Source organism: Podarcis liolepis (genome assembly GCF_965112155.1).
Source record: "Podarcis liolepis genome assembly, chromosome: 17".
NCBI lineage: Eukaryota > Metazoa > Chordata > Lepidosauria > Squamata > Lacertidae > Podarcis > Podarcis liolepis.
The window spans coordinates 43,226,725-43,250,828 of NC_139571.1; the positions used below are offsets into that span (position 1 = coordinate 43,226,725).

A 24,104-nucleotide genomic window follows, 5' to 3' on the forward strand; every position below is an offset into this window, starting at 1 on the left:
CTGTCCTGATGCTTTGTCGAATACACAGGTGGGCACAACTGGGTGAGATAAGCTTCTCTCTGTTCACCCACCCAGGTCTCCGTGATACAGATCAGATTGACCTTCACATAAATAATAGCAATGTCTTAAAGAGTTATTTGGGTAGCGGGTGGTGCTGTGGGTTAAACCACGGAGCCTAGGACTTGCCGATCAGAAGGTCGACGGTTCGAATCCCCGCGACGGGGTGAGCTCCCATTGCTTGGTCCCTGCTCCTGCCAACCTAGCAGTTTGAAAGCACGTCAAAGTGCAAGTAGATAAATAGATACCGCTCCAGCAGGAAGATAAACGGCGTTTCCATGCGCTGCTCTGGTTCACCAGAAGTGGCTTAGTCATGCTGGCCACATGACCCGGAAGCTGTACGCCGGCTCCCTTGGCCAGTAAAGTGAGATGAGCGCTACAACCCCAGAGTCGGCCACGACTGGACCTAAAGGTCAGGGGTCCCTTTACCTTTACCTAAGAGTTATTTGGGGCATGAAAAATAGCTTGTGTGTTCAGAATATAGAACCATTGCAATGCTGCAGGGAGCATCATTTGGCTTTAAATGCAAGTCCTTAATAGGTGGTTTTATATCTGAAAAAACAATAAGTTCTCTGTTTATTACTAGTTTCTGAGCTCAAATGCAAGAAGCTTACAAGGCTCCATGCCATGAACTGTCAGATGGCTTGGAAAGGGGAGCCGATACCCTACCAGATAGGAATGGCAAACCAAGTTGTTAGACTATGGTGAAATGGCACAACTGACCGGAAAGCTCTGGAACCAAGAAGATAAAAATTTCAAGAAATATTGGGGGGAAATTATAATTTACTTAGGAGACCATTGTAAACAGATTAAAACATTAGCAGGATTTTAATCTCACTTGTAATGTAACAATGGACAATGTGGATAGATATAAAATATAGATTATGAAATAATATGAAGTTGGAAACATTGACAATAGGACTCATGGAGGGGATGGGGGGGGGGAGTCTCGAGATGCAAGGAAAACTATATGGATACGCATTTGCAGTGCTTTTTTTCTTTAAAAATGTTTAGAGGTACTCTCCTTTTCCTACTCATTGAAATACTGTCCCTCAATGAGGCCAAACTTAGGTTCACAAAATATTTAGGGGCATGTGTACCCGTGTCCCCCCCCCCCCGAAAAATGCACTGCATATTTGGTTTTGTTATACGTTTTTATCTGTCAAATCAAATAAAAATGGTTTTTCAAAAAGGAAAGGAGAGCTGATAGATTTATCCAGTCCTTTTTTTTCTTAAAAAAATGTTTGGGAGTCCTCTCCTTTTCCTACTTATATTGAAATCCTGCCACCTCAATGAGGCCAAACCGAGATCCACAAAATGTTGAGGGGTCTGCGTCCCTGTGTCCCCCCCCCAGAAAAAAGCACTGCGTATTTGGTTTTTATAAATTTATATCTGTAAAATCGAATAAAAATGATTTTTTAAAAAAGTAAAGGAGAGCTGATGGATTTATCCAGTGCTTTTTTAATTTAAAATGTTTGGGGGTCCTGTCCTTTTCCCACTCATATTGAAATACTGCCCCTCAGTGAGGCCAAACCTAGATTCACAAAATGTTTAGGAGTATCCAGGAAAAAGCACTGCATATTTGGTTTTGTTATCAATTTATATCTGTAAAATCGAATAAAAATGATTTTTTTAAAAAGTAAAGGAGAGCTGATGGATTTATCCAGTGCTTTTTTTCCTTAAATAAATGTTTGGGGGTCCTCTCACTTTCCTGCTCCTATTGAAATCCTGCCCCTCAATGAGGCCAAACCTAGATCCACAAAATGTTGAGAGGTTTGCGTATTCCTGCGTCCCCTCAGGGAAAAAGGGCACTGGGTTTATCCCTTTTGTGAGGGAAGCAAAACTGGACCCGGGGAGCAAAAGCCGCCTCAGGAACTTCGTCCTCCGCCTTTCCCGGCGGCTCCTGCGCCCTTTTTCGGGTTAAGAAGCGCCTGGCTGGCGTGACTCATGGAGCCGGGAAGGCGACGCGCGGCCTGTGGGTGGGAATCGCAGTCTCCTCCCTTTCCCTCGCCAGCTCCGGCCTTCCTGCGTTTTGGGGAACTTGGATTACCAGGCAAGCGGGTTTCGCTCTCTCTCTCTCGGCCCGCGAGAGAGAGGCCTGGTCGGAGGAGACGGAGCCGGCCTTGTCCGCAGATGCTTTGAGCGGGGCCCGAGGCCATGGCCCCGCTGGGGCTCTTCCCAGTCTTCGTGGCCGTGGTAAGTGAGGGACTCGGGGGGAAAGGGGTCAGGAAAGTCCGTGGTTTTCGTGTGAGAGGAAAAGGCAGCGGAAGCGCTGAATTCCTGGCCCTGACCTAAGCGAGGAAGCCTCGCAGCTAAGAAGTTACGGGGAGTTGTGTCCCTGAGGCAAAGGCAGCCTCATCTTTTTGCTGGAAAGGGGAGCTTTCTGACTCCCTCCATTGCTTCTCCTCTGGAGGTTCAGGAGTCTCTTCGCTTCCTGAAAAACCTCTTCAGCCCTCGGCCCCATTTGCAGGGTGCGGCCTCTCCATCTAGTGCATGGAGGAGGTTGGCTTTGTTTTGCTTCCTTGCTTTGCCCCACACGGAAGAAGAATAAGAATAAGAATATATTATTTATACCCCGACCATCTGGCTGGGTTTTCTCAGCCGCTCTGGGCGGCTTCCAACAAAGTATTAAAATACAGTGGTCTGTTAAACATTAAAAGTCTTGGTTGACCACAAACTTGACATGAGCCAACAGTGTGACGCGGCAGCTAAAAAAGCCAATGCAATTCTGGGCTGCATCAATAGGAGTATAGCATCTAGATCAAGGGAAGTAATAGTGCCACTGTATTCTGCTCTGGTCAGACCTCACCTGGAGTACTGTGTCCAGTTCTGGGCACCACAGTTCAAGAAGGACACTGACAAACTGGAACGTGTCCAGAGGAGGGCAACCAAAATGGTCAAAGGCCTGGAAACGATGCCTTATGAGGAACGGCTAAGGGAGCTGGGCATGTTTAGCCTGGAGAAGAGGAGGTTAAGGGGTGATATGATAGCCATGTTCAAATATATAAAAGGATGTCATATAGAGGAGGGAGAAAGGTTGTTTTCTGCTGCTCCAGAGAAGCGGACACGGAGCAATGGATCCAAACTACAAGAAAGAAGATTCCACCTAAACATTAGGAAGAACTTCCTGACAGTAAGAGCTGTTCGACAGTGGAATTTGCTGCCAAGGAGTGTGGTGGAGTCTCCTCCTTTGGAGGTCTTTAAGCAGAGGCTTGACAACCATATGTCAGGAGTGCTCTGATGGTGTTTCCTGCTTGGCAGGGGGTTGGACTCGATGGCCCTTGTGGTCTCTTCCAACTCTAGGATTCTATGATTCTAAAAGCTTCCCTAAACAGGGCTGCCTTCAGATGTCTTCTAAAAGTTTGGTAGTTATTTTTCCCTTTGACATCTGGTGGGAGGGTGTTCCACAGGGCAGGTGCCACCACTGAGAAGGCCCCCTGCCTGGTTCCCTGTAACTTGGCTTCTCGCAGGGAGGGAACCGCCAGAAGGCCCTCGGAGCTGGATCTCAGTGTCCGGGCCAGTGGCATAGCGTGGGGGGTGCAGGGGGGGCCGGCCGCACCAGGCGCAACATCTGGGGGTTAGGGTTAGGGTGCGCAAATCCACGGGTTAGGGGGCGCAAATCCACGGGTTGGGTGCAAATCCACGGGTTTGGGGGCGCAAATCCACGGGATAGGGGGCACAAATTACTTGCCTTGCTCTGGGTGCTGACAACCCACACTACGCCACTGGTCCGGGCAGAATGATGGGGGTGGAGATGCTCCTTCAGGTATACTGGACCGAGGCCGTTTAGGGCTTTAAAGGTCAGCACCAACACTTTGAATTGTGCTCGGAAACGTACTGGGAGCCAATGTAGGTCTTTCAAGACTGGTGTTATGTGGTCTTGGCAGCTGCCCCCTGTCACCAGTCTAGCTGCCGCATTCTGGATTAGTTGCAGTTTCCGGGTCACCTTCAAAGGTAGCCCCACGGAATTGCTTAGCGAGCAGCTCCTGGCAGCCTTCGAAACTCCCCTTCTTCCCGGCGCATTTTGTGACAGGGAGTCTCATTCAAACACCCAGTTTCCGAGCTCTGGGCACAGGATTTCGGATTAAAACTGCAGAGTGGAAGGAAAAGAGGAGCTTTTTCTGCCTACCCACTTCCAGCTACTATCTCAAGACTGGGGAAGAGACCCTCTTAAGAATATTAAGGGGGAAGGACTAAACCCAGGGTTCCCAATGTGGGTCAGATGCCCCAGAAGGGGGCCATTTGATTTTTAAGGGAGGCAATTTGAGAATGAGTTGTTGTTGTTTAGTTGTTTAGTCGTGTCCGCCTCTTTGTGACCCCCTGGACCAGAGCATGCCAGGCACTCCTGTCTTCCACTGCCTCCCGCAGTTTGGTCAAACTCATGCTGGTAGCTTCGAGAACAGTCCCACCATCTTGTCCTCTCTCTTCCCCATCTCCTTGTGCCCTCCATCTTTCCCAACATCAGGGTCTTTTCCAGGGAGTCTTCTCTTCTCATGAGGTGGCCAAAGTATTGGAGCCTCAGCTTCAGGATCTGTCCTTCCAGTGAGCACTCAGGGCTGATTTCCTTAAGAATGGAGAGGTTTGATCTTCTTGCAGTCCATGGGACTCTCAAGAGTCTCCTCCAGCACCAGAATTCAAAAGCATCCATTCTTTGGTGCTCAGACTTCTTGATGGTCCAGCTCTCACTTCCCTACATCACTACTGGGAAAACCAGAGCTTTAACTATATGGACCTTTGTTGGCAAGGTGATGTCTCTGCTTTTTAAGATGCTGTCTAGGTTTGTCATTGCTTTTCTCCCAAGAAGCAGGCGTCTTTTAATTGAGTTAGACCAAGTTAGTGGCCTTTTAGGCTTCCTCCACGTGAATAAGAGTTCGCATTTTGTATATGGTCGTACCAAATCGGTTCCCGGAAGTGAGTGTTCCGGTTTTTGAATGATTTTCAGAAGCCAAATGTCGGGTGCGGCTTCCATGGCTTCCGATTGGAAGCTCCTGCAGCCAATCGGAAGCTGCATTTTGGTTTCTGAACGTTTTGGAATTCGAACGGACTTCTGGAAAGGATTCTGTTTGACTTCCAAGGCATGAGTGTAATATGAATTATATATCACAGGGGAGAGCATCAGGGTTTTAGAGATGCTTAGGTGGGGCATGCCCCCCAAAGATTGGGAACCACTGGACTAAACCATGTGAAAAATGAACATATTTTAGCCGCAGTTCATTCATTTTCAGCTTTGTATTCTTGTTATAAGAAAAGCGCACCCAGAGATTCTGTTGTTGCGCCCGTAACCTAGGCTTAAGGTGCCATTTAGCTCCTAGCTTTCATATCTCAGTTTCTAACACTGGCTGCTAGGCATGCTGTTTCTTTCCTTCCCCTAACTTTGCACTTTTCTCCTCCTCCAATTATGACAGCTCAGGGCTGGCACCAGCCGAGAGAACTTGATTGCACAGCTGGTTTAGAAATGTAGTAAATGAAATATTTTTGACACAAGGCCAGGATCTATTGCTTTGAAACTTGGTAATGGAAAGCTCTATTTCCGGCCGAAGTAAAATAGTGATATAATAATCTAATACCAATACTTCAGAAACAAACTCATATTGAGGCATGACATGTAACTCTGATTAGGAAGTGAACTCCATTGATTCAACAGCAGACAGAAGTTTAAGAACTGATCAATTCCTGGATATAAAAAGGTCAGAATACGATTTCCATTATTACAGAATAGTCTTAGGAAAACTTGTTCCAGACCCAGGGAGTGTAGGTTATGTCAGGATCAGGTCAATAATTCACATGGGGTCCACTGCTACAGAGCCCTGGGAGCATTTCCAAGTGCCTCACATAATAGCCTTGGTATATCTCCTGGAATTTTCATTTATCTACTGCTGTTTTAGGACATTCTTGTTTTGTTTTGTTTTTAAACCCAGCACTAACCGAAACCTGGCATCATGGTTGCATCAGAACGCTTAATGCAGTTTACAAAATAGGGTTAAAATTAGGGGAACTAAGTGTTTGAGAAGCCTTACAGTTGCTTCAGAATTTGAATTGTTGTGGTTAGTTTCTTCGCGTGCCACCTCCGTGAGAGATCCAGAGGGTGACAAAGTGAGAACAGGCCTTTTCTGCGGTGGCTCCATGTTTGTGGCATGCTCTCTCCAGGTGCTTTTGTTACATAGCTTTAGGCACCTGGTGAAAACGTTTCTCTTCAACGACGCCTTTGACTGATTAACAATATGTATATCCTTTTCAATGAGTTTGTGGAAGGGAGGTTATTGGTTCATTTTGGTTTTACTTTTATTATGTATTTTGTGTTTTCATTTTGCAATTTTAATGTTGTGAACTGCCCTGTGATCTTCAGAGGAAGGACAGTATGCATTAATAAATAACAACAATAGTAATAATAGCAGTAGTCATAACAATGATAATAGACAGCATAGTGCTGAGTGGTATTGCTACTCTTCAGACCCTGTTTCTTACAACGCAGAGAATAGCCAGAATACAGTGGTACCTCGGGTTACAGATGCTTCAGGTTACAGACTCTGCTAACCCAGAAATATTACCTCGGATTAAGAACTTTGCTTCAGGATGAGAACAGAAATCGTGCTCCGGTGGTGCAGCGGCAGCAGGAGGCTCCATTGGCTAAAGTGGTGCTTCAGGTTAAGAACAGTTTCAGGTTAAGAACAGACCTCCGGAACGAATTAAGTTCTTAACCCGAGGTACCACTGCATTGTTCCTGTTTCACACCCAGCTGCTCCCTACATCTTGACTGCTCATTGGCCGTAGTAACAACATCTCATAGTGGTCATTTACACATTGAGGGAATCTGGGAGGTAAATGGACCTGCTGTCTTCCTGGAAAACGAATATCATGTGCTGGTGGCATCAAATTACAGTAGTTGGGGTTTGCTACGAACTATTAAATGAGGGTGGGGACCCCCTAAGTAACCTCCATGCAGATCATTCTTTGTATTGGGGTGTGGGTGGAAAGACTGCCTTTTAGTGTTAAAGAACAGGCAAGCTGTATCTCTGATCTTAACACTGTGGTTGTGTTATCTCACTAAGGTTGTGAGATAAAAGGTTCCTCTCCCTGCTTTTTTAGAGACCACTTTCTGAAGCAGGCAAAGCACTTGATTTCTCAATCTGATCTACTTCCCAATCAGAGCTGGGTAGGAGGGAGCTGGCACACTTCTTGCAGCTTCTCAGGTCTTCTTCTTCTTCTTCTTCTTCTTCTTCTTCTTCTTCTTCTTCTTCTTCTTCCCATAGGAGCCCTGGCAGCAAACACATCAATAATATAATACAAACAAAACATATTCTTTTAAAAAAACATTGATTTTTATCCACCCTGATGCATCTATATTTTGTTCATGGACCGATCAGCAAATGTCTGTATTCAGGATGTATTAAAAATAGTATATAAATGGGACAGCTCAAAGTGCTAATTGTTGGCAATGTTACTAACTACGGAAGAATCCTTACGTTTCTGTTCCTTGGATTCAGAATCCAAGCAACAATTAGCATTGTGACCAATCTGCATTATATTCCTCGCCCTTGCTCTAATGTTTAGTTGAGGTTGCACCTGTCACATGGAACAGCCATTACCAATCTGAATAATGTTTTCCTAATCACCTGAGAGAGATATTGTACTTTACAATCCATTATGCAGAGGTGAAACTAGGTTTTATTTCACCCCGGGTCAAAGACTCAGTTTGGCACACACACCGCATGCGCATTTACACACACACACACACACACACACACACACACACACACACACAGGCTGGGAGCCTTAGTGGTGCCCCTCTAGGGGCTTCACTCGTGGCAAAAAAACCATTTGCCCCCCCCAATAGCTACAGCACTGCAATATGTTAAATAATACCGTATTTTTCTGTGTATAACTTGCACCCATGTATAAGACGCCCCCTATTTTTGGGGATTCCAGATTAAGAAAATGGGGGAAGATTGCCCAGAGTTGTTGAGCTTTTTTTGGGGGGGGGGACTGGCAAAAATCGCTCACCTGCGCTGCCACTCGCACACATTTCAATAGCTGCTTATCTTCTGTCCCCTCGTCAGCAGAAGACGCCAATCGCCCGCCCAATTGACGCAGCAGCAGCCAATCAACACCAGCCCTTGCTGCAGCCACCAATAACACACCCAATAGCCACAGACAATCTCTGGCCTGCAGCAGCTGCCAATCACACATCCCTGCTATGCACTATCTGTGTATAAGATGACCCCAATTTTTTTACCTTATTTTTTAATTTAAAAAACCCCTCGTCTTATACACAGAAAAGTACGGTATTTCGTGAAGGCTGAAGTTGAGCCTTTTTTAAAAATGGAAAGCAGTTTGCTTATTTATTCTTTTTCTTTGCAGGTCAACTTGAACCTCATTCGGACAGAAAGTGGGGGATCATTGCGGGTAACCCTGAACCCTGTTACGAAACCTATCCCTGCAGCAGTTGTGGACAAGGATGCCTTCCTGCACTCCAGCAGTAAACAAAAGAGGGAGGTGGATTGCAAAATAGGACACTATCTTCACCCAAATAAAACCCACTGCTGCCTTAGATGCCACAAAGGTATGACAGAGTGTAAAACAGAATAATAACAATGAGTTGTGATTTCCTATTTTTGTGTACCCCTGATTCAGTCAAGAATCCCGTTTTTGAAAAATACACTTTTTTATTTCCCCCCACTTCAACTCAAATATAATTGCATAGCAATGAAAAGCAATAGCTTCACTGGAGTATATCAAAGTATGGTATACACTTGTAACGAGTGAGTTCTTGCAGCTGGTTGGGAACTGCTAGGGGAGACAGAAGGAAGATAGCCTTTTTTTTGGCAAGTTGTGCCCTTTTATCCTATCTCACCAGAAAACTAGATAAATCTAACCTAAAAACTAGATAAAGCTGAGATTCCACATACAATTAGTCTTGGTTTGTGCTTTCCATTGGACATGTGGATTGCTGATGGGGCCAGGGTTGGGGGAGTCCCTGGCTATTTGAAATTCAGACAAAGGAAATGTCCGACCTATGCTCTTACCAAGGTAAAAGGTAGTGGTGGTGCTTACCCCACTGTAGCATTCCCTTAAATCCATCCTACTCAGCAACTGTTGGCTATATTTTGATATCAGTAACCAAAGCTTGCTCCAATAACTTTTAGACCTCAGACTGATGCAGGAGTAAAGGAGGAACTGATACTTGGACATTAGTTGCAATTCTTCCTCCTTTAGCCGCTCAGCGAACGGGTGAATGCATTACTAATTTGCATGATTTATTCAAATATTTCAATACAAATGGCTAGCTGTCCTTTTACCACACCTGCTTGGCACACATACCTCTTTTCACACCTGCAAACTACTTCCCTGTGTTCATTGTATATGTTTTCAGAACACAGATAACCGTGAGTGATTGAGCTCAAATCTGCAAGGGGAACAGTTTCTCCTTGTGTCCCTCAGTTTATTCTTCTGGAGGGCAAACTGTTGTACAGCTGGCTAGAAAGTAGAATGTTTTCCAAATTGCAGAGCGCAGTATGAGTAACTTCTGTCAAGACTGTAAAGCAACTTTGCAAGGTGTTCTAGAAACAACAGACATGAAATCAAGAGATTTCCCAAAATTTAGTTTCATTGAGAAAGTATTATGAATACTCGGTAGCTAACTGTGAAGGCTGTGGCAGAGAGAGGACAGACCGAGAAGTAATGCTGGAATGAAGCTGTACTGTGGATTGCTTTGGCTTCCGGGCTGTGGGGGAGGATGGAATTGTTTTGGGAACAGAAAAGCTGCAGGGGGAGAGGCAGTGGAAATTGTTCATTTCCTTCGTTTCTGCATAAGGGTAGGAAGAAAATGGTAGCTTTCTTTCTTATCCTCTCTCAGAGCAGAGGAGGCAGGGATCCTTAGCATCAATGTAAATCCAAAAAGAATTGTAGAATCATAGAACTGTAGAGCTGGATGGGAGCCAGGGGTCATCTAGTCCATGGGTAGGCAAACTAAGGCTCGGGGGCTGGATCCGGCCCAATCGCCTTCTAAATCCAGCCCGCAAATGGTCCAGGAATCAGCGTGTTTTTACACAAGTAAAATGTGTGCTTTTATTTAAAATGCATCTCTGGGTTATATGTGGGGCATAGGAATTCGTTCCATTTCCCCCCCAAAAAATATAGTCCGGCCCCCCACAAGCCCTGAGGGACAGTGGACCGGCCCCCTGATGGAAACGTTTGCTGATCCCTGTAGTCCAACCCTCTGCAATGCAGGAATCTGAGCTAAAGCCTCCATGACGGATGGCCATCCAACCTCTGCTTAAAAACCTCCAAGGATGGAGAGTCTATCCCAAGGGAGTCCGTTCCACTGTCTAACAGCTCTTGCTGTTAGAAGAAGGTTCTTAAGAGTAGTGGTTGCCAGGGTTTGTGGATCCCAGATTCCCCACAATTCCTGGGTCTGATAGGTGTTAGAATTTAATCAATTCTTGGAGTGTTAAAAAGGCTGCCAGACACAGGATTTAGCCAAGTGTTAAAATGCAGGCCAACCAGCTTTCTGCATTCAGGAAATGGCCTGGGAGATCAGTCCTTAACCAAAGGCAAAGGGAAGGTAATGGGCCATTAGAAACGGCAGAAAGAGGGGACTGAAAATGAGAGGGGGCTCAGCTCTGAGATACTTAGCAGAGTCCAAGCAGACTAGAGTTTAGGATTGCAGTTGTGGTGATGTTATTTAGGGATAAGAGATTCCCGTCTGAAAAAAGTCTGCAAGCTGCAGACAGGCAGAGCCATGGCTGGTGTCAGTTTGAATCCCAGGCTGCAGGGAGATTCAAGATTCTCTTGGAGTGTAATGCTGGGAGCCTCTCTATTGCAAGCTCTACTGGTATATATGTGGCGCGGGTGGCACTGTGGTCTAAACCACTGAGCCTCCTGGGCTTGCCCATCGGAAGGTTGGCGGTTTGAATCCCCATGACGGAGTGAGTTCCCGTTCCTCTGTCCCAACTCCTGCCAAGGTAGCAGTTCAAAAGCACGCCAGTGCAAGTAGATAAATAGGTACCACTGTGGAGGGAGGGTAAATGGCATTTCTGTGCGCTCTGGCTTACGTCATGGTGTTCCTTGCACCAGAAGCGGTTTGGTCATGCTGACCACGTGACCTGGAAAGTCACCTTGGATTAGACTTAACCTTCCAGGGGTCTTTACCTTTATATCATAAGGACATCCCAGTCTCTGCTGTACCTCATTTACAAAGCATTTCCCTGGGTAAAGCATGCCTGGAACTCCCTGCAATCTCGCACCGCTGCAGAGATTGAAGGTGGCACGCCAAAAATTAAGACCGTATTCCTACTGAAGTCAGTGGGACATACTTCTGAGTTTGAATCCCAGGCTACAGCTGTGGGAGAAGCAAGACTCTCTTGGAGTGTGGTGTTGTTGTTGTTGTTTAGTCATTTAGTCGTGTCCGACTCTTCGTGACCTCCTGGACCAGAGCACGCCAGGCCCTCCTGTCTTCCACTGCCTCCCGCAGTTTGGTCAAACTCATGCTGGTAGCTTTGAGAACACTGTCCCACCACCTTGTCCTCTGTCGTCCCCTTCTCCTTGTGCCCTCCATCTTTCCCAACATCAGGGACTTCTCCAGGGAGTCTTCTCTTCTCATGAGGTGGCCAAAGCCTTGGAGCCTCAGCTTCACCTCTTGGGGTGTAATGTTGGTTAAAATACAAGCTGCAACTCCAAGCAGTGGTTTTAGACAGCAGCCTAAGCCACCTGTAGGACTGGGTTGGGGAGTGAGTGATAAAAAGTAGGGCTGGATTGAACCTGGGACATTTTGTATATAAATCACATGCTGTTGTACCATTGAGCTACTGAAACTTTCATTCTCTGCTCAGCCTTGCATTCCTTTTCTCACTGAATGACTTTTTCCTGCTTCCTCTTGGATAATTCTTTTGCAGGAACTTTCGTTGCCCAACACTGCTTAGACCCTGAAAAGGCAACCAAGTGCTCAGTCTGCTCTGAGGGTTCCTTCATTGATGGAGATAATAGCTCTGAGCAGTGTCGCGGGTGCCGACGCTGCCGGCCAAGTAAGTCCTTTCTCTGTGTGGGTTCAAAATTTAAATAATAAAAATAAAAAAGTGGCAGTGAAAGGCCCCTGCGTTGGGAATGTTGAATATGTGTATTGACTTCAGTTTACTTGTTTCTTGAGCATCAATGGCCCACATAGAATTAACCAACGCTTCCTCTCTTTCTGCTTAGCCTTTGGACAAATAGAGATATCCAAATGTACCAGTGAGCACGACACAGTTTGCGGTTGCGGCAGTGATCAATATCAAAGTAGCCACAGTGATGAATTCATGTGCAAGAATTGCAGTGCTTGTCTCAATGGAAGAATCAAGCTGGCTTGTGAGTGCAGTAGGACAGAATCAATGTCTTAAAAAAATGACTTCATGAATAAATTCATTTATTCATACTAGGAACAGAGACTCTCGCCCCTGCAGCAAAGCTGTGCATCTGTCTTTGGTGCAAGCTGTGTGTGCTGGCAAACTTGAATTCCTTCAACTCTCCTTGTCCTATAATACTGGTTTTCCTTATTTTTACCCCTCCCTCTCTTCTCCCGCTTTATGTATTTCTTTTAATGTGATATGTCCTTAAGCCCAGCACCCTTAAAGCAGTATTAAATTTGAATGCTGGTGATGGTGATGCATTTATATAGTGCTCTGTACACAGTCCTTAAAATTTCACCTGTTAACTTTCTGAAGATGCTTCTTAAGCAGAGAATGTTCTCTTAAACATGCTTTGTCCTTGTTCTTAACCTCAGCATACACCTGCAAGCACATCAAATTATCCTTCTGCACTTATTCTGACTGCAGGATGTACCTATTCCTAGCTTGGAGAGCACCACTTCATCTACCCCTGGCCTAGAATTTTGAGCTCCCCTGCTGCGTTTACTGTATTGGCCCAAATATAAGCCATCCTTTCCCCCAAAATTATGACCGTGAAAAGTTAAAGTGCAGCTTAAATTTGTGACATTACAATAACTGGCTTTTATGATATCGCTCCTGAAACAAACATACGGTAAAACGGAACAAAAACAATGCTTTATTGCCAATTTGCAAGCTCGAGACTGTTCATTTGCCATTTATGGGTGTGAGTGACTGTGGGATTATAGCAATTGAATTGTTATTTGCGATTTTAGCAATTGTACAGTAACTTTTGCGGGCTTTAATCAAAGGCTTAAATTGGCTCGGAGTTATAATTCTACTAACAGCAGCGATTTTCAGCCTGTATCCCAATTTTAAGGGAGTGGTTTATATTCAGGTATTGGTTTCCCCCCCCCTTCCCCACCCTTGAATTTTAAAGCTGCGGCTTATTGGCGGGTGTGGCTTATATTTGGGCCAATACTGTAATTGTGAAATTAAATTGTGAACAGATTCTTTGTTAATTCACCCGTTCTCTTTTCGCCCTGCAGAGGGCACAGTTAAATGTGTTGACACAGGAGATCTGTGATCAGGACCTCCTGCAATTTCTTCCTAATGTAACAGCAACACTGGTCCTGATTCAGATCAGGAGCATAGTGCTGGGAAAAGATGCTGGCTCCTTCTCATGCCCTCTGATTCTTCCCATCCAGAGCTGTTTTCTTGATTAAAATCCCATCTCTGAAGCTACTGTTTGCCCCATGAGGAAAAATAGGCAGGTATTGTCTGAGAACCTGTTACGTCTCCACCTGTAAATTGGCCCCACAGTTATCAGTGGGGAAACCACTGCATATGGGAAATGTTGATCAGATTCTGGCACCCTACTGCTGTTGTTGAATTGCCTTAAAAGCCACAAGTGATCCTGAATGTGGAACTTCTGCATCACATCTAACTTGTCCCCAGATAATAAACACTGCTTAGGTGCTAGTGTGTTTGAGTGAGATCCAAATCACTGAAATAAAATATCTCCTTCTCTCACTTACCTTTTCTTTCTAGGTACCAAATTCAGGGATACAATATGTGAGTGTCGCTCTGGATACTTTCTCCAAAAAGATGAAAACAAGTGCTACCCATGCAGCAGGTGGGGAAAATCTTGTTATCTGTCTTACACACAGAAAGTAAAGGCAGCCGTGCTGGCCCATAAGGAAAAAACAAAAAAATCCAAAGTCTGTATAAGGCCACACCTTTAATAGACCAACTGAAATGTCACAGAATAGTAAGCAAGATCCTGACCTCCCCAGAACTCTCCGTTCTCCAAGTAGAGTGTCAAGGGGGCAATGAAATAGGAGGAACTTTAGTGCTACACAGTGGTACTTTGGTTCTCAAACTTAATCCGTTCCAGAAGTCCGTTTCAAAACCAAAGTGTTCCAAAACCAAGGTGCGCTTTCCCATGGAAAGCAATGCAAAATGGATTAATCTGTTCCAGACTTTTAAAAACAACGCCTAAAACAGCCAATTAACATGAATTTTACTAACGAAAGCATGGATCCATAAATGAAAGCAATAAACGATGTACTGCAGTCACACAATCAATCAGTAGCCGAACTGGGTTCCACACAGTCGCAAAAAAAAGAGCCACAAAAATGCAAAATAAATAGCAAAAACAGACAGACCCCAGTGTAACACTCAAATCGGAAGCGCAGCACTCGAAACAGAAGTGTGGCACTCAAATCAGAAGCGTAACACTCAAAGTGAAGCACGTTGGGCTACCGAAAAAAGTTCGCAAACCGGAACACTTACTTTTGGGTTGCAAGTTGTTTGAGTACCAAGGCATTTGAGAACCAAGGTACCATTGTAAAGTGGTATTTGTCTCCTGTGCAACTGAGACCCACTTTTTCCTATTTCAGCTGCAATGAGAAAGAAGAATGCAAGATGGACTGCGACTTTTTCGATAATGTGATAAAGCCAGAAAATCACCCACGTAAGTTCTGGAATAATACTTGGACAACACTCCAGGTGTCTCTCTTTAGCCCTTGAAACAATCCACAGCAACAACTTTTACCAGCCCTGCTTCACACCTCACTTGTTCTTGCATGGCTGGCAGAGGCACCAGGGGAGAAGGGTGGGGGGTGACGTCATGTGATGTGCGATGTCAGGAAGAGCCGGACTCCTGGGTGTAGCAGTTGCCTCCCCTAGATCAAGCAAAACAATACAAGTACTTAACTAACGGACCAACCATGTCGCTTCTGCCCTGCTTAACAAAAGTTCTGCCCCCTCTAACAAAAATCCTGGCTATGCCCATCGCTGGGGTGGAACTGAATGCAGAAGGTCACGGCTCCTCCTCCTCCTGTGGGATTTGCTTCCTTATTCCTTCCCCTCCAATTCAGCAGAAGGAGAAGAAGCCAGTCACTGAAGTACTCGGTTCCGCCCTTGGCCTCTTCCTCCCACTTTGAACATGGGGAGGGGGGTCCCAAAGGGCTTGGCCCCTAGGAGAGGGCACGCCTGATGACTGGAGAGTGTCCTTCAACTTTGACATCATTTACTTGCGTGGATGGAGGATAGAGAGGGCGTCTCTAGAAAGAAACCGACAGAACAAACGTAAAATGTACATTTGTTACTCCACCCATTTGCGCTTCTGGCGCCATCCACTGTTAGCATGTGACCCCCCAGATGCTTGCGCTTGGACTACTGCAATGCGCTCTACCTGGGGCTACCTTTGAAGGTGACCAGGAAACTGCAACTAATCCAGAATGCGGCAGCTAGACTGGTGACTGGGAGTGGCCGCCGAGACCATATAACACCGGTCCTGAAAGACCTACATTGACTCCCTGTACGTTTCCGAGCACAATTCAAAGTGCTGGTGCTGACCTTTAAAGCCCTAAACGGCCTCAGCCCTGTATATCTGAAAGAACGTCTCCACCCCCATCGTTCTGCCCGGACACTGAGGTCCAGCTCCGAGGGCCTTCTAGCGGTTCCCTCACTGCCAGAAGTGAGGATACAGGGAACCAGGCAGAGGGTCTTCTCAGTAATGATGCCCGCCCTGTGGAACGCCCTCCCATCAGATGTCAAAGAAATAAACAACTATCTGACTTTTAGAAGACATCTGAAGGCAGCCCTGTTTAGGGAAGTTTTCAATGTTTTATGTTACTTTTTTATTTATATTTTGTTGGAAGCCACCCAGAGTGGCTGGGGAAACCCAGCCAGATGGGCGGAGTATAAATAAATAAATTATTATTATTATTATTATCATTATTATTATGCAGACCTCAGGCTGAAAAAGGTCCCCCACTCCTGCTCTCTAATACCTGACATTGACTTCACTTTCCAATCATTGATCTCTACGCCACATTTGCCTCTGTGCTCTAGCTATCCTATCCATCTCTTCGCACCTGTTTTCCTATCCTTCCAGACCCTATCATCTGTATTATGCTTATTTTTCCTTACAGACCAAGCACTTCTCCTCACTGTAATAGTCATTTTAATCGTAACTGTCGGTGTTTTGCTGTTGGTGAACATACTTCGCAAACGATCCTGTCAGAAGAGGTTCAGCTCCACTTTCTGTCCATTTGGTGAGTATATCACTTGCCTGTTGGAGGATCCAGATTAGGAAAAGTCTGTGGCTTCAAAGCTGAGCAAGGGGAGACTTGCAAAGGGCTTTAAGGAAGCACAAACAGGAGCAGCGTGTGCAGGGTGGCGTGCTGCCTTAAAGCCCTTTCGAAAAACTCTGTGAGGCAACTGCTCCCCTTATCCTTCAATATTGGAGAGAGCAGGTGGGTGGGGAGTATGCGGGGAACTTGCAGATGCTTTAAGACAGTCCCAGCGCTCAAGCTTGATCCCCCAGAGGCTCAGATGGATGGCCAGGGTGGTGGTGCGCTGTCTTATAGCAAAATCTTTTTGAAGCAGCCTCTTCCCCTTCTTTAAGTGAATGGTGAGCAGAATGACTCCACCGTGCCCTAGAGCTGCCCAACTGCTTGCTCTAGTGTTTAAAGGAGAAGAGGGGGGCTGCTTTAAGGACTTTCCCTTTGCAAAGGTGCTTTTCAAAGCAGCTCTGCTTCTCCTTTAAGCAGGCAGTTCACACATAACCACACAGCTTATACCTGTGGCCGCCGCTGTGCCAGCCATGGACACAGTGACACCTTTGAGAACTACCTTCTAGGCCCCTGTGGTGATCTCGCCCCTTTAAGACTGATTCATGGAAATAGGTTAGAATTTAAGTAATAGTGAGCTTACATACAGCTGTCTCCTGTTAAGGCTTCAAGGCCGGTGTCACAGGGTAATTGGGTGGAAGAGTTCCCATAAAACCTGGGTTGGTGGGAGTTCTCGCCAGTCAGCCAGGCATCTATTTGGGCTTTTGACAGCATCTTGTTCCTACTGAGATTTAAGTTTAAGCATTTATGTTAATTAGCTGGATAAGTTAGTGTTTGTTGTTTTCTTCCCTTCTGAGCTATTTTTAATCTCTGCAATTATTTGCTGTTTCTCTCTCACACAGTTTTCTTTCAGTAAAGTCATATTATGAAATTTGGTCTGGTCTGAGTTCCTGAACCCTTAAATTTTGACCACGCTTTTTGGAGCAAGGGTCATCCACCGCAGCCCCTGCTGCTCATTGATGCAATTTTCATAATTTCATAAGATGATGAGGACGGGTTCCTGTTTCTCCTTTAAAAATGCATGTAGTGGATAAATTAGTTGAGAGACATACGGACAGGCAACAGACAGGTTCTTTCCCATTTTCTCATTCAGTTCTAAGTGCTTCTCAAGGCTCAGATTGACAGCTGAGCAGGTACCGTATTTTTCGCCCTATAGGGCGCACCGGCCCATAGGGCGCACTTATTTTGGGGGGGGGGGGATAAAGAAAAAATATATATTCCCCCCCCCCCCGAGCCCCAAAGAGCAAAGAAGCCATGACAGTGAGCGGGATGGATCCTGCTAGCTGTCCTGGCTTCGTTTTTAGCCTTGGGGCTGGGGGTCCAGGAGCGAAGGCAAGGTTGCGCAATCTCGCCATCGCTCCCGGAGCTTGCCGGGCTGGGGCTGGGGAAGCCCGAGCTTCCCCCAGCCCCCAGAACAGGCTGCTATCCGGAAGCCTTGGGAGCCCGGCGGGAACTCCCACCGGGCTCCCAAGGCTTGCGGAGAGCTGCCCAAAGCCCGGGGTGCGCCCCGCTGCGCTCCCCGGGTTTCGGGCTGCAGGCTGCTGTCCGCAAGCCTGGAGAGCGAGAGGGGTCGGTGTGCACCAACTCCTCTCGCTTTCCAGGCTTCAGCGAAAGCCTGCATTCGCCCCATAGGATGCACACACATTTCCTCTTCATTTTTTGGAGGGGGAAAAGTGCTTCCTATAGGGCGAAAAATACGGTATCTAGAAAGTAGGCAGGGAAGGGGAACAATCTGGTAGACTGGATGGAGGAAAATAGAGTAAGAGGGTTGAGATGGGACAAGAGAAGAAATGCAGGGTGCCACAGAAATTGGGAGAGAAAGAGAATGGAGTGTCAGAGAGAAAAAAATCACAAGTGATTGCCAGTAAAACAGATCTTCTTGAAATTGTAAAATTTGTCCATGGGTTCCTTTCCCTCCCACTTCCATCACCATCACATCACAGATCGAGTGCTCTCCAGCCCTGATATGGCACAAAAGCATGAATCCAAAGTACATTTGGAACCTCGTAATGTTTTTAAAACTACCATCAAATCATAGGCCACTTCTGTTTGTGGGTGGTCTTCGTGCTATGTAAAAAAAGATCCATGAGAATCTGTGCCTTGGATCAGTAATAATAATTTTTTATTATTATTTATACCCCGCCCATCTGGCTGGGTTTTCCCAGCCACTCTGGGTGGCTCCCAACAGAATTAAAAGCACAATAAACCATCAAACTCCCCTAACAGGGCTGCCTTCAGATGTCTTCTAAAAGTCAGATAGTTGTTTATTTCCGTGACATCTGATGGGAGGGCATTCCACAGGGCGGGCGCCACCACTGAGATGGCCCTCTGCCTGGTTCCCTGTGTTCTTGTGGTGCTGGCAAGCACAGGACCTGCCATCTTTACTGTGCAGGCTACCCAAGTAAGCTTTAATTTGATGTGCTTTTGGTGGGGCACCAGGTAAAATTATGCAAAATCAAGAAGATCCAACATTTACCCAGACCCCATGGAAGAACAAAGAGGGGCGAGCTGGGGAAGAGAAGCCATCAGAGGGATATCAATGGCAGCATTTCAAAATTCCAAAAAAGTTTGGCATATGACCCAACAGGCTGCAATGCCTCCAGTATCTCTGTAGGCTAGTTATGCGTACTCCAAGTCCTTTAGTGAAGTGAATATCAGCAGAACTCTGGTCTTCAATACAACCCTGGCTGTTAAATGCATCCAGTAGCTAGTAGCTGCCACCATTTGTGTTTGCTAAAGAATCATCTAGCTGTCTATTAGCTTGACAATAACAATAAAGCTAATTTTTTCTTTTGATGGCTGTAAAATAATTTATTCTGGGGTTTTTTTCAGCTTCAAATCTGCAGCCAACAAGTGAACCTTCCCCAGAGGTAAGTTGTTGCAAAGGTTTCTAAAATTCCTCTAAACCTCAGGATTGTTTGCAGTTTATGCCTAGCTTTCTGATTTTCTAAGTTCAGCCAACTGCATACTTGATGTTTCTCTTGTTCCTTAGGTGGTAGAGAAAGGAAAAGGCACATTTCTGGAACAAAACCAGGCAGACAATCTTTTGCCACTGAAAGCCACACCAGCTGACCTCCCAGATTGTGTAAGAGTGGCAGGAGAAACACAAATCTCGGATCGTGAGTGCATCTTAATTTCAGAAATAAAACGTGGGCAGCGGGCGGGGGGAAGAATATGTGACTTATGTGTGCATTGCTCCTATAAAGGTGTGTAGGGGTGTGTTTGTGTGTGAGAGAAAGAGAGGGAGAACTATTGGCTGCATCAAAAACCCAAGAAGGTGCTAAAATCCTGAATTTGAATGTTACAAAGAAATCCAGAAAAGCGGAATGCCAGGTGCTGAGAACCTTGTGGGGAAAGCACTGGTGTACTTAAGTCTTTTTGTGGGCTTCCCATGAACCTCTGGTTGACCACTCTGAGAACAGAATGCAGGAATAGAAGCACCCTTGCCTGATCCATCAGAGCCCTTATTTTCTTAAGTGCAGCTATCTGGTTACATGGGGCATTGCAGATTGCTCATGTTTCACTACAGTGGTACCTTGGTTCTCAAACTTAATCAGTTCCAGAAGTCTGTTCCAAAACCAAAGCGTTCCAAAACCAGGGCACGCTTTCCCATGGAAAGTAATGCAAAACGGATTAATCCATTCCAGACTTTTAAAAACAACTCCTCAAACAGCAATTTAACATGAATTTTACTATCTAACGAGACCATGGATCCATAAATGAAAGCAATAAACAATGTATTGCAGTCACACGGTCAATCAATCAGTAGCTGAACTGGGTTCCACGCAGTTACAAAAACCAAACAAAAAGAGCCACAAAAACAAAAAACCCCAAAATAAATAAGACAGACCTCAGCGTAACACTCAAAATGGAAGTATGGCACTCAAAAAGGAAGTGTAACTCTCAAAACGGAGCACGTTCGGCTTCCGAAAAAGGTTCACAAACCGGAACACTTACTTCCGGGTTTGCAGTGTTTGGGTTCCAAGTTGTTTGAGTACCAAGGCGTTTGAGAACCAAGGTACCATTGTATTAAACGTTGGTAATACAATCAATGTGCTATTAAGGAAACATGGCTGTCTCAGAGAACAGTTTTTCAATAATAGGGAGAATGGAAATAATTTTTGTTACTGACAATTTATACTACACTAGGGTTTCCTAAACGTGGGTGTTTTTGGACTACAACTCCCATCATCCTTAGCTAGCAGGACCAGTGATCAGGGACGATGGGAATTGTAGTTCCAAAAAACAGCTGGAGGCCCAAGTTTGGGAAACCCTGACACAGACCAAATACTGGGAGGTGCGCGGAGCATAACTCTCACAGTATCACTTGATTTCTCCTTTGTTCCTTTTACCCCTAGGTCCTGAAGTTTTGTACGCTGTGGTGGATCAAGTACCGCTGACCCGGTGGAATGAATTTGTGCGGCGCCTGGGACTGAATGAAATTTCCATAGAGAGGATTTATGCAGAGCATCGGCACATTCGAGAAGCACAATATGTCATGCTGAGACAATGGAGGCAGCAAGCAGGCCATGGGGCCACTGTAGAGCGCATTTGTTATGTTCTCAACCAAATGGAGATGAGTGGCTGTAGTGAGACTATTCAGGAGGTTCTGTCCAACCTGCCTTAGATGTACTGCATCAGTACTCACTCACACCAAGCACAATCCCCTCTTGATGACTTGTGACATCATGGTGGATTGTGTGTTTGAATGTGCCATTGTGCCATAAACAGAACTTGTAGGTTTATTACCTCCAGCACAAATGTTTTTTTCAATGGAGTAAGCGCACTGTGTTCCATTCATAAACAATCGAGAAATATGCGTCTGAAACAGGTTCTTCTTCCCATCCCTGCCAAGTCTAGGCCCTCCTTTCAGAGGGCTTATCCACTCTTCCTTTTGTCCTACTGCTTCCCTCACCCAGCGGAAACTGCTCTTCAGCTTGTAACTGGAGCAAATGGCAATCTGGTTTTCCGCAGTTCTTATCTATCTCTTAAAGAGTGGGTTTTCTTGGAAAGGAGCGGGGCAAACGGCAAACCACTTGGACCCATGCTTTCTAGGCATGGCACAAGCAGAAGTGTGTGCAAGTCCAGTTAGATTTTGGCCTCTTCACTTGCTTGTCATCTACTTTATTATTCTTTTTTGTAGAGACTGAAAAGCGACTTAATCAAGTATGTTTCTGAGCACAGTTCAAAGTGTTGGTGCTGACATTTAAAGCCCTAAATGGCCTCGGCCCAGTAGACCTGAAGGAGCGTCTCCACCCCCATCGTTCAGCCTGGACATGGAGGTCCAGCGCCGAGGGCCTCACTGCGAGAAGTGAAGCTACATGGAACCAGGCAGGGGGCCTTCTTGATAGTGCGCCTGCCCTGTGGAACACCCTCCCTTCAGATGTCAAGGAAATAAACAACTACCTGACTTTTAGAAGACGTCTGCAGGCAGCCCTGTTTAGGGAAGTTTTTAATGTTTGATGTTTTATCGGGTTTTTAATATTCTCTTGGGAGCCGCCCAGAGTGGCTGGGGAAGCCCAGCCAGGTGGGCGGGGTATAAATAATATTTTTTTAATATAGGATTTATAGGATTGTGAGAATGTCTCTTAAATGAATACTCCCGGCCTTTTCTGATCCAGGACTCTTTCAATCCCAACCAGTTTGAATGTGTGTTGGGGTTTTTTTAAAAAAACAAATGTATATCTCCATTTTCATATATTTGTGCTATCTCTCTTTCTGCCTCCCACGAGGTCTTCTTCAGGGATGCGTACACTACAGACATCTTGGTTAACTGTGATTCCTTTTGTGTATGGAGCATTGGGAATTGTCGTTTGGAGCACTAACAGACAATTTTAGCACGTGTAAATTGGCAGAAAGATATTAGAATCAAAGAATCATAGAGTTGGAAGGGACCCCCGAGGGTCATCTAGTCCAACCCCCTGCAATGCAGGGATCTCAGCTCAAGCATCCAGGACAGATGGCCATCCAAGCTTTGCTTAAAAATCTCCAAGGAAGGAGAGTCCACAACTCCCAAGGGAGACTGTTCCACTGACTAATTGCTCTTCTGTCAGAAAGTTTTTCCTGAGGTTTCGTCAGAATCTCCTTTCTTCCAACTTTAAGCCATTGGTTTGAGTCCTGCCCTCCAGAGCAGGAGAAAACAAGCTTGTTCCCTCTTCCATGTGACGTGTGACTATCATATCTCCTTTCAGTCTCCTCTTTTCCAAGCTAAACATACCCAGCTCCTTCAACCGTTCCTCATAAGGCTCAGCCTTTATAGAATTAGCATAAACAAGTAGCCATAATCTTGCTCTAAATCTTTGCTTGTCTTTCCCACCCTCATATTCTTTCTCTCTTCCTTTTAAAAAAAAATTAAAAATCCAATATTGTGGGGACATTTGTGCAACCCACCAATGGATTCTAAATCTGAAAACAATTTTAGGCTGCAATCCTATGCACCTTTGGATAAGTTCCAATGAATATAGTGGGATTTACTTTTGAGTAAATGTGCACAAATTTGCACTGGCAGTTGGCAAAAATTGCACTCTCCTGGACAGCGTAAAGTTAATGAAAGTTAGGAGGAAATATTTCAATCAGAAATTCAGTAGAGGTGCTCCGGCATAAATAGTATTTGTTGGTTGATTGGCGTCTGTCTGTTTCGAGAGACAATGGAGTGTGACGCCTGGGCAGTGTGTATGGAGGTCCTGGGAATGGCAGTTTTATCTGTATATATTTGCCGTTTGGGTTAAGTAATGCAGTTAAGTATTTTGTATATACTTTTGTTGTATCTTTGTGTGACCCTTTTTATAACTGAGCAACCAAGTCTCTGACAAAATACAGCCAGACAAAATGCGCTTTCTTTTATATTTTCTTGAACACGTTTGTTCATTCTACACTATAGATATAAATGCCTAAATTTGTAATACAAATAAAAACCTGAAAACAAAAGAGAAGCTGTTTTTCCTTTCATTTTCCCAACAAAAGCCCACGAGCAAAGAGAGACAAATGCCTTTACTCAGCATCCCCTTTCATTTAAATCACACCTTTTCCAGTATTCCAAGTTGTGTGTTTGTGTCTCTCTGGCGATCCCTCGTAGCCGAGCAAGATTGTCTTCCAATAAACACGGTGTTAACAGTGAGTCTGTAAGTGACTGGGGGGGGGGCAATTCTGGATTCACACGTCCTTCCACAGTGGGGACATTGGTTCCCGGGCAAGAATTTATCACGGTGTGGATTTGCCAATTACAGATAGGTAGCCGTGTTGGTCTGCCATAGTCAAAATAAAAAAATTCCTTCCAGTAGCACCTTAAAGACCAACTAAGTTAGTTCTTGGTATGAGCTTTCGTGTGCATGCACACTTCTTCAGATACACTGCAGTGTATTTTGGATTTGCCAAGTGTGCCTTCCTCTTGTGTCCTGAGTTCGAGTGTCTTTCCAAGCCCATGACACCTTTGGTCAAGGCTGTTCTCCAACTGGAGCACTCGCCGGCCAGTGTTTCCCAATTGCTGCTGTTTGAGACAGTCTTTAAGCCTCTTTTGTTGATGGTCAGCATTAGGCTTAAGCGTGCTGGA

General features: G+C 45.4%; 1 protein-coding gene across 1 annotated transcript; it reads left to right on the forward strand.

Annotated features, from left to right (window-relative positions):
- Positions 1 to 1,945: 1,945 nt before the first annotated feature.
- On the forward strand, positions 1,946 to 23,482 carry LOC310696399 (tumor necrosis factor receptor superfamily member 1A-like). The gene is made up of 10 exons (XM_083481887.1): positions 1,946 to 2,253; positions 8,416 to 8,617; positions 11,949 to 12,077; positions 12,250 to 12,396; positions 13,965 to 14,049; positions 14,816 to 14,889; positions 16,355 to 16,477; positions 19,388 to 19,425; positions 19,548 to 19,674; positions 20,914 to 23,482. The coding sequence occupies exons 1-10, from the start codon at positions 2,215 to 2,217 to the stop codon at positions 21,180 to 21,182; spliced, it is 1,233 nt and encodes a 410-aa protein (XP_083338013.1). The 5' UTR covers positions 1,946 to 2,214; the 3' UTR covers positions 21,183 to 23,482.
- Positions 23,483 to 24,104: the final 622 nt, after the last annotated feature.